Genomic DNA, 17,181 nt, shown 5'->3' with positions numbered 1-17,181 from the left:
ATACTGATATACACCTGAACATCAGCAGGAGAGGACTCTTTAAAATAGAGACACTACATACTGATATACACCTGAACATCAGCAGGAGAGGACTCTTTAAAGTAGAGACACTACATACTGATATACACCTGAACATCAGCAGGAGAGGACTCTTTAAAGTAGAGACACTACATACTGATATACACCTGAACATCAGCAGGAGAGGACTCTTTAAAAGTAGAGACACTACATACTGATATACACCTGAACATCAGCAGGAGAGGACTCTTTAAAGTAGAGACACTACATACTGATATACACCTGAACATGAGCAGGAGAGGACTCTTTAAAGTAGAGACACTACATACTGATATACACCTGAACATCAGCAGGAGAGGACTCTTTAAAGTAGAGACACTACATACTGATATACACCTGAACATCAGCAGGAGAGGACTCTTTAAAGTAGAGACACTACATACTGATATACACCAGAACATCAGCAGGAGAGGACTCTTTAAAGTAGAGACACTACATACTGATATACACCTGAACATCAGCAGGAGAGGACTCTTTAAAGTAGAGACACTACATACTGGAAATAGAAGTGAAGCCTCCTATTGTTGACCTTATTAGAGCAATAGGGAATAATGGGAACCAACAGCACTTTTTGAATGAAAACTATACCCAGAACTGCAAATCTAGATTAAAGCATTTCATATATCTGCCACAGATGAAACAGAAATCACACGTTCAATCACAAGATTTCAAACAAAAGGCACATTTATTACCTCCAGGTTTCTCTACAGTCATTCACTTCATATTTTATACATCATTCACGTCAAGAAAATGCATTCACACCTTTACAGAAGACAGTAGTAAACAAACAGGAATGTGTGCGCTCTGCTCGACTCCCTGATCCACAGAGCAGTGTTTCAGTCTGCATTTTTTTAATAAACTCTGAGGTCCTCAAAGCACAGGAAATACAGAGCAGTGTTTTCTCCTTGATGAAGGCACATTGGTCGTAAACATCCACAGCTTCTCTGCACGGTAGTTCCCTTGTCGTTGATCCAAAAACACTTTGAGATGCTTCAGACCATCGAACACTGAGCGGAGAAAAGTGAGAACTCTTGAAATAGTGTTGTTGAGGTTTCTTTGTGAAAGTTTTTCGTATTTAAAGTGGCGACATCTTCACCTTGTTATGCCGTAAAGACACAATAAGTCTCGAACCCCCGAAGACGTTCATCGGAGTGAAAGTGAGAGCGTCATAAACTTTACAGAAAAGTAAAAAATATGGCATTGAAATACAACGAGCCGAGCACCAAGGGTTTCAAGATACTGGTGTGTGTGTGTGTGTGTGTGTGTGTGTGTGTGTGTGTGTGTGTGTGTGTGTGTGTGTGTCAGTGGTGGTCCTTTAGCAGAGGGTCTTTCTCTCCAGTTGAAGTGTTTGGGTTTTCATCTGCTGTGCAGCCATCTTCACCTTCATTTATCTGTGTCAGAAGAAGAAGAAAGCGGAGGAAGTGTTAGAACGTTCAAATAAAAGCTCAAACAACTGAAGGATTTTACAGTTTTTTTTGCGGCTCCTTAACCTGGAAAGATAATAGAAGAAGCAAAGATACAGAGTGTAAAATGTAGCCCTACCTGTTCTGTTTTCTTTTGTATAAACAACACATTACTTTAATCCATTCAGTGCAAAATACAGAATTGAGAAATGAGCATCATTGCAAAAACAGTCGAAGTTTTCAAAGACCAGAGATATCTGACACACGCCAGTTACAGTGAAATTAAAAACAGTCCCTAGAGAGTAAATGGTAATGCGGGCGTCACACTGTCCCGACATCGACACCAGGCGGACTCACGAATATGGAATTGTGAATTTCGCACGAAGATGGCCCCGAACTTGGTCGACAGCCGAAGCAAGTACGATGCCTACAGAAGGCCACACGATGGCACCCGAACCACACACACAGGGTGTTTCTCAATCTCGAGTACGCTTGCTTGGTAGCACATGTCTGCCGAGCATCTTGCTTCAGAAGCGAGTCAAGAATACTTCCTGACATTCGGAAAACGAAGTGTGGAACACGCTAGCAAGTGTGCGTCATATGAGAGGCCCCGCCTTACATCCACAGATTTTGGGGAAATTGGTCCGTGCGCAAAGCATTGTGGGGATTTTAAGACCGCGGAGTCTACTCATGTGCAGCCTCGATATTTCTCCAAACGGAGTACGCCGGGCTCGGTAGATTTCCAAGTATGCTGGAGATTGGAACAGTACTTCAGCGGCACTCGATGACGTAGTATGCTTGAAATAGTGGCTCTGAAGGAGCTTTACTCGCGATTGAGAAACACCCTCCGTCATGTTGTTTCCATAGCAACAACAACTTCCTGTCAACAGCGTAAACTCGCCTTCAAAATGAAAGCATCTAAATAAAACAGGAAGTTAACCTAAATTACATTTAAGACATACAACTGCAACGAGCGTAACAAAAACAAAGTCATATCCTTTTCAGTTTCACAGAACACAAGTTGTACTATAACACGATGGCTACACGACGGCATTGCGAGGGCTTCACGTAGTCGTGTTGCCTTCCTAAGACAATCGGGCAGCTTCTTGTTTCCTTCGTATTGTCTTCGTGAGGCGGAAAATGCCCGATGGCCCCGATGATCAGACGAAGATGACACAATTTGATAAGATGCCCTCACGATGGCCTTATGAAGGGCAACATGGACACACGAATTCAACACGAAAATGAACCTTCAAAAGGTCCTTCGGCAATTTGTTGGCATGCCAAAGATTTTGCCACCGCTCACGAAGTTGCTGCCGGAGCCCGAGGAACTCCACCGGCGGTCATACGATGGCTTAAGATGCCCTCACCAACGGCCCGATGTTACGATCAGAGCCGAATTTGAACATTTCCTTTATCGTGTGTCCATCTGGTGTACATTTCGGAACAGTGCATTTATAAATGTATATTTGTATTTATTTTTTTAATTATATAGTTGTGTCATTAATAATGAAAAAGACAAAACATTAAAATGATAAAAACAAGAAACACATATATTGGAAAAAAATGAATGAGAAAACTAGAAAAAAGGAAATCAATTACTAAAAAAACTGAAAAGAAAAACAACGGAGAAAGAAATTACAAAAATAAATAAATAAAATAGAAATAAACGAGAAAAATGGATGAAAAAAAAACAAGAAATTATTAAATGGGAAAAAAATAATAATGAAATAGTAGAAAAAAATATATAATAATATTAAGAACAATGAAAAACTTAGAACAATAAATAAATATACCTGTGTGTTTTCACCCACCTGCATTATGTATGTCACATTTCTCCTTTTTGTCTTGGTCACCTTGAGCCCACTCTTTATAGGACGCCTAAAAGACCACCTTACACATTAGCCAATCGGACAATACCAAGAAATAATATTATAAAATGCACAAGAAGCTGCAAGTTTGATTCAAGTTTAAGGAGTGAAAACCGCTGTAGCTGTAAATATTTTAGATCGTGGATTTGCAGAGTTTAGAGTTCATGCAAAGGATTTTTTATTTTACCGTGCAGTAACGTGATTGGTTAGTTGCGTCCGTTTAAACATCAACGTTTAAATCCAGGGGAGAGAGGGAGGGGAGAGAAAGGGGGGAGAGAGATAGGAGGGGGGAGAGGGGATGTCCACAGCTTTGTGAAGGGACTGATTATCATTCAGGAAAAGCTCTAAAATCTAACGTGCATTAGGAATGAGTTGAGCAATCATTGAGCTGCAACTTTGCTTTTTAACTGAATTAAATCACACATTTTTAGCTGTAAAGATATTTAAAAGTGGTGTGAAATAAGTCATTTTCACAATGCTTGTACTGTCAGACTTGTAGGATATAAAATATATTTAATTTAATACCACCACTAGTGTGCCCTTGAGTAAGGCACTTAGCCCTTAGTTACTCCAGGGAGAATGTCCCTGTAATCGGTGATTGTAAGTCGCTTTGGATAAAAGCGTCAGCTAAATGAAATGTAATGTAATATCATTATCACATCACATTTTTGCATTTTTCCAAATTAAAATAATAGTTTTTAATTTCTTTAAACTGCATAAGATGTTTCCAAAATTGTGAAACCAATAAATAAAATTACTCAAATTAAATTAAAAAAGGAAAGAAATAAAATATTAATACTGCACTGATTAGACTTTATTTAAATAATTGTTATCTCCAAAATTGTGGCTAAAAATCAACAAATAAAATGTTATTCCTCAAAATAAAAAATGTAAATAGATAAAATATTCATACTGCACTGATAAGATTATCTAAACTTAAATCAACTGAACTCCAAATATCAAGCAGTGTGTAATCACAGTGAAATAAAATCAACTTAAAATCAAATATTTGCGAAATTGATTGGATTTTTATGATTTTTTAGGAGCCGGCAGTTTTACCCCGGGGTTGTCCAGTCCTTCGGAAGTCATTTTCACATTAGTACGAGCCCTCTGCAAACATCAAAACCAACTTATAAATATATATGTATGTGCTTTTTTTTATTATAAATGTTTACATGGACTGCCCCCCTGCCCCCCCCCCCCCCCCCTCCCCCCCTCCCCCCTTAGGGGAATTCATCCACAGAAAGCACCCTGGACGCTGCACTAGGTCAGAAACCAGAGGAGACTGTGAAGTCTACTGCAGACGGACCACTTTTGGACAAAATGTCCTCTCCATTAAAGGCAGCTCATTCTGGAACAACTGAGACACGGGATTGTCCCACTCTCAATAGTTTCAAAGGTCAACTCAAAGAATGGTTGAGAAACAGCCAGACGTGCAATCACCGCTAAATGCACTTTAACACAGGGGTATCTCCTCTTGCACTTTAACACAGGGGTATCTCCTCTTGCTCTTTAACACAGGGGTATCTCCTCTTGCTCTTTTGCATATCATGTATTTATTTTTGCTATGTTTACAAATGTCATGTTCTTAAATGTTGTATGTGACGGGACTACGGATGGAAATTAGCTCAAAGCTAAAATCCGGCATATTTACACTTGAAGCATTATTTGTCTTAAGTGTTCATTAATGTGCTCTCTGTCCCTGTTCAAAGAAACCATTACATGAAATGAAAATATATGATCATAAAAAGTGTGCGATCCTGAGTCACAGAGGCCTTGAAACTCACCTTTTGTGTTCGTACCTGTGAGGCTTTACCCTCTTTTACTCAAGTACAAGACCTGAGTACTTCTACTTTTACTCAAGTACAAGATCTGAGTACTTCTACTTTTACTCAAGTACCAGATCTGAGTACTTCTCCTTTTACTCAAGTACATGATCTGAGTACTTCTACTTTTACTCAAGTACCAGATCTGAGTACTTCTACTTTTACTCAAGTACAAGATCTGAGTACTTCTACTTTTACTCAAGTACAAGATCTGAGTACTTCTCCTTTTACTCAAGTACAAGATCCGAGTACTTCTACTTTTACTCAAGTACCAGATCTGAGTACTTCTACTTTTACTCAAGAACAAGATCTGTGTACTTCTACTTTTACTCAAGTACAATATCTGAGTACTTCTACTTTTACTCAAGTACCAGATCTGAGTACTTCTACTTTTACTCAAGTACAAGATCCGAGTACTTCTACTTTTACTCAAGTACAAGATCCGAGTACTTCTACTTTTACTCAAGTACAAGATCCGAGTACTTCTACTTTTACTCAAGTACAAGATCCGAGTACTTCTATTTTTACTCAAGTACAAGATCTGAGTACTTCTACTTTTACTCAAGTACAAGATCTGAGTACTTCTACTTTTACTCAAGTACAAGATCTGAGTACTTCTACTTTTACTCAAGTACAACATCTGAGTACTTCTCCTTTTACTCAAGTACAAGATCTAAGTACTTCTACTTTTACTCAAGTACAAGATCTGAGTACTTCTACTTTTACTCAAGTACAAGATCTGAGTACTTCTACTTTTACTCAAGTACAAGATCCGAGTACTTCTACTTTTACTCAAGTACAAGATCTGAGTACTTCTACTTTTACTCAAGTACAAGATCCGAGTACTTCTACTTTTACTCAAGTACAAGATCTGAGTACTTCTACTTTTACTCAAGTACAAGATCCGAGTACTTCTACTTTTACTCAAGTACAAGATCTGAGTACTTCTACTTTTACTCAAGTACAAGATCTGAGCACTTCTACTTTTACTCAAGTACAAGATCTGAGCACTTCTACTTTTACTCAAGTACAAGATCTGAGTACTTCTACTTTTACTCAAGTACAAGATCTGAGCACTTCTACTTTTACTCAAGTACAAGATCTGAGCACTTCTACTTTTACTCAAGTACAAGATCCGAGTACTTCTACTTTTACTCAAGTACAAGATCCGAGTACTTCTACTTTTACTCAAAATATCTACGGCCAAAAAGTCAGAATATTTCACTAACAGGTCAAAATATTATGAGGAAATGTCATCATGAAGTATTCCTTGGTATTTTAGAAATAGAGTTATAGTATTATTTCAAGAAGTAGTTCCTGAAATTGATACCTTGAGTATTAACTATAATATTTTCCAAAAGTTAAGTCATTATATCTTAAGAATAAAGTAAAAAAATTCAGGAGACAAAACGTCATTAACTTTTCTGATTTCTTCTTAAATTGACTCCATTCAAACCTAAGGGTAAACCTATCATTTATTACACAAACATTCTGTGTTTTTTGCTCTTCTCCTCCTGTCCGTTAGCAGGTTAGCGTGTGTGTTAGCGTGTGTGTTAGCGTGTGTGTTAGCGTGTGTGTTGCCGTGCGTCGTGCCGTTAAAAAGCTTCAATAAAAGTTTGGATATTTCAAGACATTATATATTTGAGAATAAAGTAAAAAACCCAGTTGACAAACGTCATAAACTTCTTCTGATTACTGTTTAATTAACTCAAAAACTCAGGTTGTCTTATACTTATATTCAAGACAAATGCTGCCACTCTTCCCGTCCGCTAGCGGGTTAAAAAAACCAAGGGTCAACTTATAATTTATTCCACAAGAATGCAGTGTTTTTTTGCTCTTTCTTCCTCTGCGTTAGCGGGGGATCATGCGCGTGTGTTGCCGTGCCGTTAGAAAGCGTCACAGCAGGGTGCCGGTTAGTTTCAGCGTTACCTTGAACTTGTGGTGCATCAGCGAGGCGATGATGATGGAGGCGACGCCGAGCGCGATGAAGCCGTACTGCATGAACTCCATCACCGCTGGGAGGACCACCAGGTTGGTGTGGAAGGTGGAGAGGATCGGACCGTCGATATACCCACTCTGAGGAAATAACACATGATATACATTATGTCGTGCCACAGGGTCATACTAAGGCAACATTTATTCAACATTTTATTTTCACATAATGCAATGCTTATCGCTTGATTTCTTACATTTTATATAAAAACTTGAGTCAATAAGATTAACTAAGACACAAGAAATAAACAATCCAAAATATTTCTGAAATAGAAATAGCATTAAAAAGTAAAAAATATATATTTTCATGAGGAAAAATATACATGTGGAAACACACATTTCCAGTAACAAATATAATGCAGGATATATGTATATTAATTGTGCAAGAAATTGATTATTCAATATTACATTTTATATAATAAGGCTACCATCAAATGCTTTTATACAACATTTTCTGAACAAAAATGATACACAAACACAATAATAAATCACTGATAGAATATGGGATGGAAAAGTGGATATTTCTTGTTTAAAGGGCACATGTGTATGGTAACAAATCGATATGTAAATACACTTAATAATAACTTTTTACTATATTTTAATAATGTTAAACTGACCTCCTCAAACCAGATCATGGGCATCACCACGTCAGCGATCTTGCCAGTTTCTCTGAAAAACAACAACATCCCAGGGTTCACAGAGGGCAATACAAACAGGAAGTGTCCAGATTGTCTTATTAAACAATGCTTAAATAAAAAACACAATACTCGACACACATTAATGGCATTATGGCAGATCTGGGAATATTTCCTTACGTGATTCCTGGCACTGTCTTCATGAAGAGGTTGAGCTGCAGGCGGATGGAGACGTTCAGAGGAACGCCCGTCATCTGAGGAGAGACACAAACGGGGAATAAAACAGACTTTAATGTGCACTTCAAAAAGAAAAATGACTGGGAAGCATTTCAATCTCCACCATAAAGGAACATTAAACTGTTCCCATGTTACAACACAGTGCAGTGAGGAAGGAAATGTGACGGATTCTTTCAAGGACGTTTTATTTTATTTTATTTTTTTATTGGCTTGGCTTGAACACAAAGCCATAAAGGTCCCATGTCATGCTCTTCTGGTTATTACCCGTCCCCTTGTGTGTTATGAAGGTTTCTCTGCATGTAACCGGTCTGCAGAGTCACAAACCCTCAAAGTACACCCTGTAGCGAGTAAAACTCTAACACAGAAAAGACCTGTCTATGCTGCCCCAGAACGCCTCGTTGGACATTTTTATTTTTCCATGTTTTTCTTCCTGGGTCGTAGTGACGTAACGGCTACACGGACTTCCTCACACACACACACACACACACACACACACACACACACACACACACACTCACCCTTATCTTTTCTCAGCCGCAGCTCCGCGGATTTCTCAGCCTGAACTCAGCCTGAGACAGCGAGACACAGCGAAACTCAGCCTGAACTCAGCCTGAGCACACATACACACTCTCGTAGCCTGGCTGTGAGTTTGTGTGTGTGCCTGAACTCAGCCTGAGCACACTCACAGCCAGGCTACGAGTGTGTGTGTGTGTGTGTGTGTGTGTGTGTGTGTGTGCTCAGGCTGAGTTCCGCGGTGTCTCGCTGTCTCGTAGACCCCACGCAGCAACCAGGAAACGACACCAGTAACCCAGCTCACACTGTCCGCTCCTCGAGCCTCAAAGGGCGGAGCAGCGAGCCGCGCAACGTCCCGCCAACACGGCACCCAGACCCCACGCAGCATTCTCATCTGTTTGTCATTACTGGTGTCATTTCCTGGTTGCTAACAAACACATAATCACTGATGTTCTGCTGTAACGGTGGTGGACTCATCAGAACAGAGTGGGCGAGCTGACCAATCAGAGCACAGTGGGCTCACAAGGAGGGGGGGGGGGGCAGGAGCTCCAACAAGCCGTTTAGGACAGAGAGTGAATACACATACTATACAGAGATGCTGTATGAGAAACCAATGTGAGTTTGGAACATTGAACAATATAAATCTATTCTAGTAGACCTCAACAATGGAATTATGATCAGTGGAAATGGCCATGACATGGGACCTTTAAAAAAAAGTGTAGAAAATATATTGACCAATTAAATGCAAAAAACCTTTTAATATAAATAATAATCCTTCACAGCTGGTGAGTCTAAAACTGATATCAGATATGCTGAAGATCCTGCAGGAAATTAAACGTCCCCGAGCTCCAGACAACATTTGTTTTTTACAGATAAAAGAGAGAAAGGATATCCTGTTAAACATGACAAAACATGAGCCTCCCAAACACCACCATCATAAAGCAGAGCGGGGAAATAACAGGTATTTAAATACAACAAATGGTAAATAGGATCAGACACAGGAAACTATATTAAAAGGAATGATTAAAATATGTAAAAAAGGTCTCTTATTTGTGTGAAGGTTTTGTGGTCCGGCAGTGGCTCAGTCAGTAGGGGCTTGGACTGTGAGCCGTAGGGTCGCCGGTTCAAGTCCCTACTTGGAGAGGTCCCAGTTCACCTCCTGGGCCCTGCCGTGGTGCCCTTGAGCAAGGCACCGGACAACCCCCCCACTCCCATTGCTCCCCAGGCGCTGTACAATAGCTGCCCACTGATCCTAGACTCCTTGACTAAATTCGAATCACTCAGTGGAATGTTAGAGTTAAGACCTACTTTCTTACGCCCAGCTGGTGCACATGTCACTGTGTGTGCTGTGCATGTGAGACCATTACAGAGGGTTTCATCCCTTAGATTCTTCTTAATATTATTATTTGTCCAGAAATAAAGGTTTAGTGGATTTATATATTCTCAGAAATAATGCATTTTCAGACCTGATTTTAAATAATTGTGAGCCTAAAGAAACCAAATCTGGCGAAACAACTCCTCCTTTTATATATCCTATAATTTTAAGTCATTTCAATATTGAAACTGAACGATCAATTGTCATTAAAGTCAAGTTTAAAGACGTTAACAACCATGATAAACATATACATTTAAAGAATATAAGGAAGTGTTTCATAACTACAGAAATATATGTTTATTGGGAGGCTGTGGCTCAGTGGATGGTGCGCTGAACTTTGAATCAGGGGATAGCAGGTTCAAACCCCACTGCAGTCAGCATGTCGTTGTGTCCCTGAGACACTTCACCCCAAATTGCTCGTGTGGGGATTGTCCACAGTATTGAGTATGTAAGTCGCTTTGGATAAAAGCGTCTAACAAGTATCATGTCATGTTTATTAGTTTGCATTTTTGTGAGAAAGCCACTTCATATCTTTAATAATATCAAGAATAAGAGTTCACATTACTTCAGTAAGAAGTACTTTCTCCTAAACACAGAGATGGCAAAGTACACACATCCTTTACTCAAGTAGAAGTACAGATACTCGTGTTTAAAAATACTCTGGTGAAAGTAGAAGTACTGACTAAACTTCTTTACTCAAGTGAAAGTAAAGAGGGCTTTGAAATGTACTTCAGTAAAAAGTACCCATAACTAGCAGCTGTTTTAAAGAGTACCTGACCTCCCTTTATATTAATAGAACAATAATGTCATTGTTAGCTAATGAATGTTTCCATGCTGAACAACGGCAACATGACAACGTTTTCATTGGTCCCTCTTCTTTAGAGAAGACCAGGAAATGATGGATACACGGATCGTGTTCAAATCAATAGGCACGCAATGACTCTAAATAATAATGATCACGCCACCAAACACACATTCAAACTAAAGCCTGTTTTAACAAGTGAGAAGTAGAAAGTTCCAGTATTTGTGAGTAAAGTACTGATACCAGAAACATCTACTTACTGTAAGTACACTAACAAAGTATTTGTACTACAATACTTCAGGCAAAAACCACTAACACAAAAAATGTCTTTGATGCCTTAAGTTGGCAGCGTTACCTCAGCAGTTCATTTGAGATTGACGTCACATACCGTGTGTTTTTTAGAGGAAGTATTCACTTAATCCTCGTTAAAGCAAGCAAGTTTTCTGGGTTCACTTTGTTGAACACTTTCTCAGAAGATTTGAAAAGCTCCCCCGTGATTTAGTTCAAAAGAAGTGTCTCACGACAGACCTTCACTGCTTCCTGTTTGTATTGTGAGTCTGTACCTAAAGCTTGGCATCTGGCAGAACAAAAACCCAACAAACAACACCAGCTGCACAACTTGGATTGCACTGATTGTTTTTGGTCAAACATTGACGTCAACTACTTCTTCTCCAAAAACAAACATGGATGCAGGTTCTTCTTGGAAAATAAACATTGGTGCCAACTGTCACACGTTCTTGTACCAAATAAAAAATGAACACCAATTGTGACATGTTATGTGTCGAAAAACAAACGTGGACGCCAAGTGTTACGTGTTCTTCTCCAAAAAGAAAAATCGACACCAACGATAACATATATTATACCAAGATAAATAAACATGGAAGCTAACTGAAACATGTTCTTTCCTAAAACCAAATATGGATGGCAACTGTCACACGTTCTTGTACCAAAGTGAAAATGAACACCAACTGTAATATGTTGGTTTCCAAAGAAAAACATGGACGCCAACTGTCACATGTTCTTCTTTATAAACAAACATGGGCAAAACTTTTACGTGTTCTTGTACCAAAAAGAAAGGGAGGCCAACTGTCACACTTTCTTGTACACCAAATTAAAAAAAAATGTTTCGTTTCCAAAAACAAACATGGACGCCAAGTGTTAAATGTTCTTCTCCAAAAATAAAAATCGACACCAACGATAACATATATTATACCAAAATAAACAAACATGGAAGCCAACTGAAACATGTTCTTTCCTAAAACCAAATATGGACGGCAACTGTCACACGTTCTTGTACCAAAGTGAAAATGAACACTAACTTCAATATGTTTCGTTTCCAAAAACAAACATGGACGCCAATCATTACATATATTATACCCAAATGCCAACTGAAAACATGTTCTTTCCTAAAACCAAATATGGACGGCAAGTGTTATAATTGTACCAAAACAAACATGGAGGCCAACTATTAAATATTCTTGGACCAAAACAAACATGGACGCCAACAAGTGCATGTTAATCCCAAGCCCCCAGGAAGTGCGCCGGACTCTGTGCCCAACATTCGTTGTGTCCAAACGGCGGTACTGCAACTTCCGTATCAGTCCGTGACGTCACCCAGAAAGACTTTTTCCCATTGACTAACATGGGGAAAGAGACGTCTGTAAATCAGCGGATAATTTTTTTTTAACTAAATAAACTTCCCAGTATGAACTATTTGATAGCCCTTATTAGAATCATTCGGTCCTTAAAGTTCTAAAATGCACTAAAAGCCGAATTTAGATTTATTTTCTCTCTCCATTCATTCTACTGAGCCGAGAGTGGGAGCTCAGGGGGCGGGGCTTAAGGGGCGCATGCTCTGTGAGCGCACATACGGGTTCTTCTGCTCTGGCAGCAAGGCATGCTGGGTAATCTGTGACGTTTCGCTCTCTCAAAAGTTGGGCCATTTTGTCCTCATGCGCCAATGAGCAGCTCTCATAGGAAAGAACGAGACCCCGCCTCCCACGCTGTATCCAGTTCTTATTATACATCCATGCTTAATCATCTTATAATATTTATGATTGAGTGTTATATATGATGTAAACAGCTGTTCTAGTAATACATTGAATTGAAAGCATATCATTTATCCAGGGGAATTAGGACATGTGTGCAAAGAAGAGCAATTAAAAAAGATCTGCTGCAGATCCTCAGTTTTTACTACGAGTTGCTAAGTCATTATTTGAGAAATGAAGCTCAGCGCAAGTTCAACGAGGAAGACCGTCCCCACTCATTCATTTACTATTTCCATGTTACTACTCTCTCTCCTCTCAATAAGTGATCGGGGGCGTCACTCCCCAGCTTAACCAATCACTTCACTCTATTCTCACAAGCCTATCACAGCGCTCCGCTAAACCTTTAAATCTTCTCTCCCCTCTGACAGCTGTCATTTCAGGTGACTCGACGCAACCCCCCTCCCCCCCTTTTCACCTCCTGTCCCTCTGAATCCAGGGTCAAGCTAAGCCCCTCCCCTTCAGACCGACCCCAACTATCCATTCACCACCACCAGGGTCAAGCTAAGCCCCTCCCCTTCAGACCGACCCCAACTATCCATTCACCACCACCAGGGTCAAGCTAAGCCCCTCCCCTTCAGACCGACCCCAACTATCCATTCACCACCACCAGGGTCAAGCTAAGCCACTCCCCCTTCAGACCGACCCCAACTATCCATTCACCACCACCAGGGTCAAGCTAAGCCACTCCCCTTCAGACCGACCCCAACTATCCATTCACCACCACCAGGGTCAAGCTAAGCCACTCCCCTTCAGACCTAACCCAACCATCCATTCACCACCACCAGGGTCAAGCTAAGCCACTCCCCTTCAGACCGACCCCAACTATCCATTCACCACCACCAGGGTCAATCTAAGCCACTCCCCTTCAGACCGAACCCAACTATCCATTCACCACCACCAGGGTCAAGCTAAGCCACTCCCCTTCAGACCGAACCCAACTATCCATTCACCACCACCAGGGTCAAGCTAAGCCCCTCCCCTTCAGACCGAACCCAACTATCCATTCACCACCACCAGGGTCAAGCTAAGCCCCTCCCCTTCAGACCGAACCCAACTATCCATTCACCACCACCAGTGTCTACACCCCGGGGGGTTTCATTGGATCGGTTCTCCCCTCCCGAATGATACTCCCGCACAACGGGGCCTAATCGCCAAAACTCCACTACATTCATTTGTGTATTCCTGGCAATAAATATATATTCTTATCAAAACCGTCTCTCCTGATTGAATTGTCATTAGTTTGTTTGTTTCTAGGCGTACAAATATTGAACATGCTGTCACTGGTTCATATCAGGGCTTCAGTATTTTGTTATGAAACCAATTACCTGTTTTGTAAATCATTTGAATTTGAGCCAGCTGTAATGAATAAACTCATTGTTTAGTTTTAAAAAAATGTCCCTCCCAAGCGGAAAAATGTTGGCCTCTTTTAAAAATGTGACTAATTTGGAGAACAAATGGATCCAAAGTTTGTGCAACAGCCTGTAATAAGAAGAGGGACACATTTGGGCTCATGAAATATTTGAAAGTAGGAATATGTTTGGTGCAAATACACATTCATATGTTTGCATTTATGTATAAACACAAACCCACACATTATATACATTTATATCTGTAAATACAAATATTGATTTTGTGTATTTCTGTGTATGTACATTGAGATAAACAAATAATAAAGTCAAATTTCTGTTTACATACTAGATCAATAAACTGGATTCTGATTATTATATATATTTTCTTTTATTGTAAACTACAGTTTGCTGTTGTATTTTGTATATTTTAAGTGTGTTGTTTGGATTAATGTGACCATTTAAGGTGTCTTTAAGTACCTTAAAAAGCCCTCTATAAATAAAATGTATTATTGTTATTACAGATCTGCAATATCATTTATGTTATTTAGTTATAAGCAGCAGCGTTTCCTCCAATAATGCTGTTTTTCCTTTGAGATAAAATACCACCATAAGTGATTCCTCTTAATAATTAACTTTTTTTGTAATCTCGATGACCTGGAATCTTTCCTCTATTATACAACGTTAAATCTGCTCAGCAATTATGGCCAAACAGCCCAATTACCAATTATCTTATCACCAAGTAGGTCAGGTTCATTGAAATAACTTCAGTGCACTTTTACTGTTATTGTACGGCAATAAAACTGAAGCTCTGCCTCAGGAACAGTGCGCTGCTATAATCAGCTGGAGGTCAACGCAACCAGATGATAAGAGACGATAATGACTATCAGGACGATAACAAAAGTGCATGATGAGGTTTTGAACATATAATCTGTCTGTGACACGGGGACTTCCTTCAAGCAGACTCTCATTTCACTGCACTTTCCACCGGGGTTAAATGAAGCTCAGTGAAAGTTCTGTCAGGAAGACTGGTATACATTCACTCCGCAGCTGCTTATAATCAGCTCATCACGGGCGTCTCTTTAACCTATTACATTTCACCTCATTCTCCAGCAGCCAATCACCATGCTGCAGCCAAACTTTAAAATGGTTCTCCTCTCTCCTGCAGTCAGCTGTGATTTCAGGTTTTCTCCCCATCCACCTCCTTTCATCACATCCAGTGCCAGGAGAGCTAATCCAAAGACCTCATCACATCCCCTCTTCATCACATCTCCTGATCAAATCCAGATCTTCAGCATCATCACCAGTGTCTAGACCCCAGGGGTGTGTGTGTGTGTGTGTGTGTGTGTGTGTGTGTGTGTGCTCACTGGATGGATGTCTATGAAGAGGCCGTGCTCTTCCTCCGTTGGATTGAGTCCCTGCACGAAGTCCAGCAGCACGGGATCAGCGTTGTAGAAGTGAGGGTGAGAGATGAACACTGGAGAGTCTGGAAAATAAAAAGTAAATCATAAAATGATACACCTTAACAATAAAACTAACTATCTCCGCAGAGAAAATGTTTAAAGGGGCCCTATTCTGCTGATGTTCAGGTGTATATCAGTATGTAGTGTCTCTACTTTAAAGAGTCCTCTCCTGCTGATGTTCAGGTGTATATCAGTATGTAGTGTCTCTACTTTAAAGAGTCCTCTCCTGCTGATGTTCAGGTCTATATCAGTATGTAGTGTCTCTACTTTAAAGAGTCCTCTCCTGCTGATGTTCAGGTGTATATCAGTATGTAGTGTCTCTACTTTAAAGAGTCCTCTCCTGCTGATGTTCAGGTGTATATCAGTATGTAGTGTCTCTACTTTAAAGAGTCCTCTCCTGCTGATGTTCAGGTGTATATCAGTATGTAGTGTCTCTACTTTAAAGAGTCCTCTCCTGCTGATGTTCAGGTCTATATCAGTATGTAGTGTCTCTACTTTAAAGAGTCCTCTCCTGCTGATGTTCAGGTGTATATCAGTATGTAGTGTCTCTACTTTAAAGAGTCCTCTCCTGCTGATGTTCAGGTGTGTATCAGTATGTAGTGTCTCTACTTTAAAGAGTCCTCTCCTGTTGATGTTCAGGTGTATATCAGTATGTAGTGTCTCTACTTTAAAGAGTCCTCTCCTGCTGATGTTCAGGTGTGTATCAGTAGGTAGTGTCTCTACTTTAAAGAGTCCTCACTGTGTCTGCAGCTGCTGACGTTCAGTAGTCCTGACTGTCTGCAGGGACAGAATCCTGCGTTAGGAGCGTAATCCGTCCCGTTAGCAAACAGTGTTTTGGGAGCAACGTATCGAAAGAGAGGGATTCCCTGCATCTTCCCGTCACGCTGGTACACAAGCTCCATCGATCTGAAGGGATGAAGAGGGGAGAAATTATTTTAAAAAAGAAAGGAGGAAAAGACGGTAATAATACTTTTATCCGAATAAATATATATATTAAAAAAACAATTTAGATTGGAGAAAAGTAAATTGGAAAAAATTGATTTAAATGTTTTTGATGAAATAAAAACAAAGAAAATATTTTTTATAATTTGTATTACCCCCTTAAAATTATTATTTTTTATATAAACTTAAATGTATATTTTTCATATTGTTAATCATTACTCAGGCTGTTTTTTCTATTATTATTATTATTATTATTATGTATTTCTATATTTAAAATATACATATTTATATAATTGTATTTATATTGTGTGTTTTGGGAAAACCAACATATTACAGTTGGCGTCCATCTTTGTTTTGGTCCAAGAACGTGTGACAGTTGGCGTCCATGTTTGTTTTGGTCCAAGAACGTGTGACAGTTGGCAACCATGTTTGTTTTGGTCCAAGAACGTGTGACAGTTGGCAACCATGTTTGTTTCTGGAGAGGAACGCGTTGCAGTTGGCGTCCATGTTTGTTTGTTCTGGTCCAATATATATGTAATAATTGGCGTCCATGTTTGTTTTGGGAAATCAACATATTACAGTAGGAAGGAGTCACTTTTTTTTATATTTGTTCCCAGATAGTACCGCTCTTATGTCAATACTCTATTAAA

The 17,181-nt window shown here is 39.7% G+C and overlaps 1 protein-coding gene across 4 annotated transcripts in view; it reads right to left on the bottom strand.

The window, feature by feature from the left end:
* Positions 1-740: 740 nt before the first annotated feature.
* scarb1 (scavenger receptor class B, member 1) overlaps positions 741-17,181 on the bottom strand; it is a 30,022-nt gene continuing 13,581 nt past the window's right edge. For 2 of the 4 annotated variants that reach the window (XM_034151654.1, XM_034151653.1), the window contains exons 7-14: positions 16,329-16,495; positions 15,494-15,612; positions 7,986-8,059; positions 7,788-7,839; positions 7,108-7,254; positions 4,412-4,462; positions 3,296-3,362; positions 741-1,469 (exon numbers count right to left, since the gene is read on the bottom strand). In XM_034151654.1, the coding sequence (XP_034007545.1) occupies positions 1,462-1,469; positions 3,296-3,362; positions 4,412-4,462; positions 7,108-7,254; positions 7,788-7,839; positions 7,986-8,059; positions 15,494-15,612; positions 16,329-16,495 (685 nt within the window). In that variant the 3' untranslated portion in view covers positions 741-1,461. The remainder of the gene's footprint in view (positions 1,470-3,295; positions 3,363-4,411; positions 4,463-7,107; positions 7,255-7,787; positions 7,840-7,985; positions 8,060-15,493; positions 15,613-16,328; positions 16,496-17,181) is intronic. The other 2 variants (XM_034151656.1, XM_034151655.1) reach the window with 2 other exon arrangements.

Source organism: Trematomus bernacchii, unplaced genomic scaffold (genome assembly GCF_902827165.1).
Source record: "Trematomus bernacchii unplaced genomic scaffold, fTreBer1.1, whole genome shotgun sequence".
NCBI lineage: Eukaryota > Metazoa > Chordata > Actinopteri > Perciformes > Nototheniidae > Trematomus > Trematomus bernacchii.
Note: the sequence above shows the minus strand (reverse complement) of the source record. Positions and strands in the feature narration are given on the sequence as shown.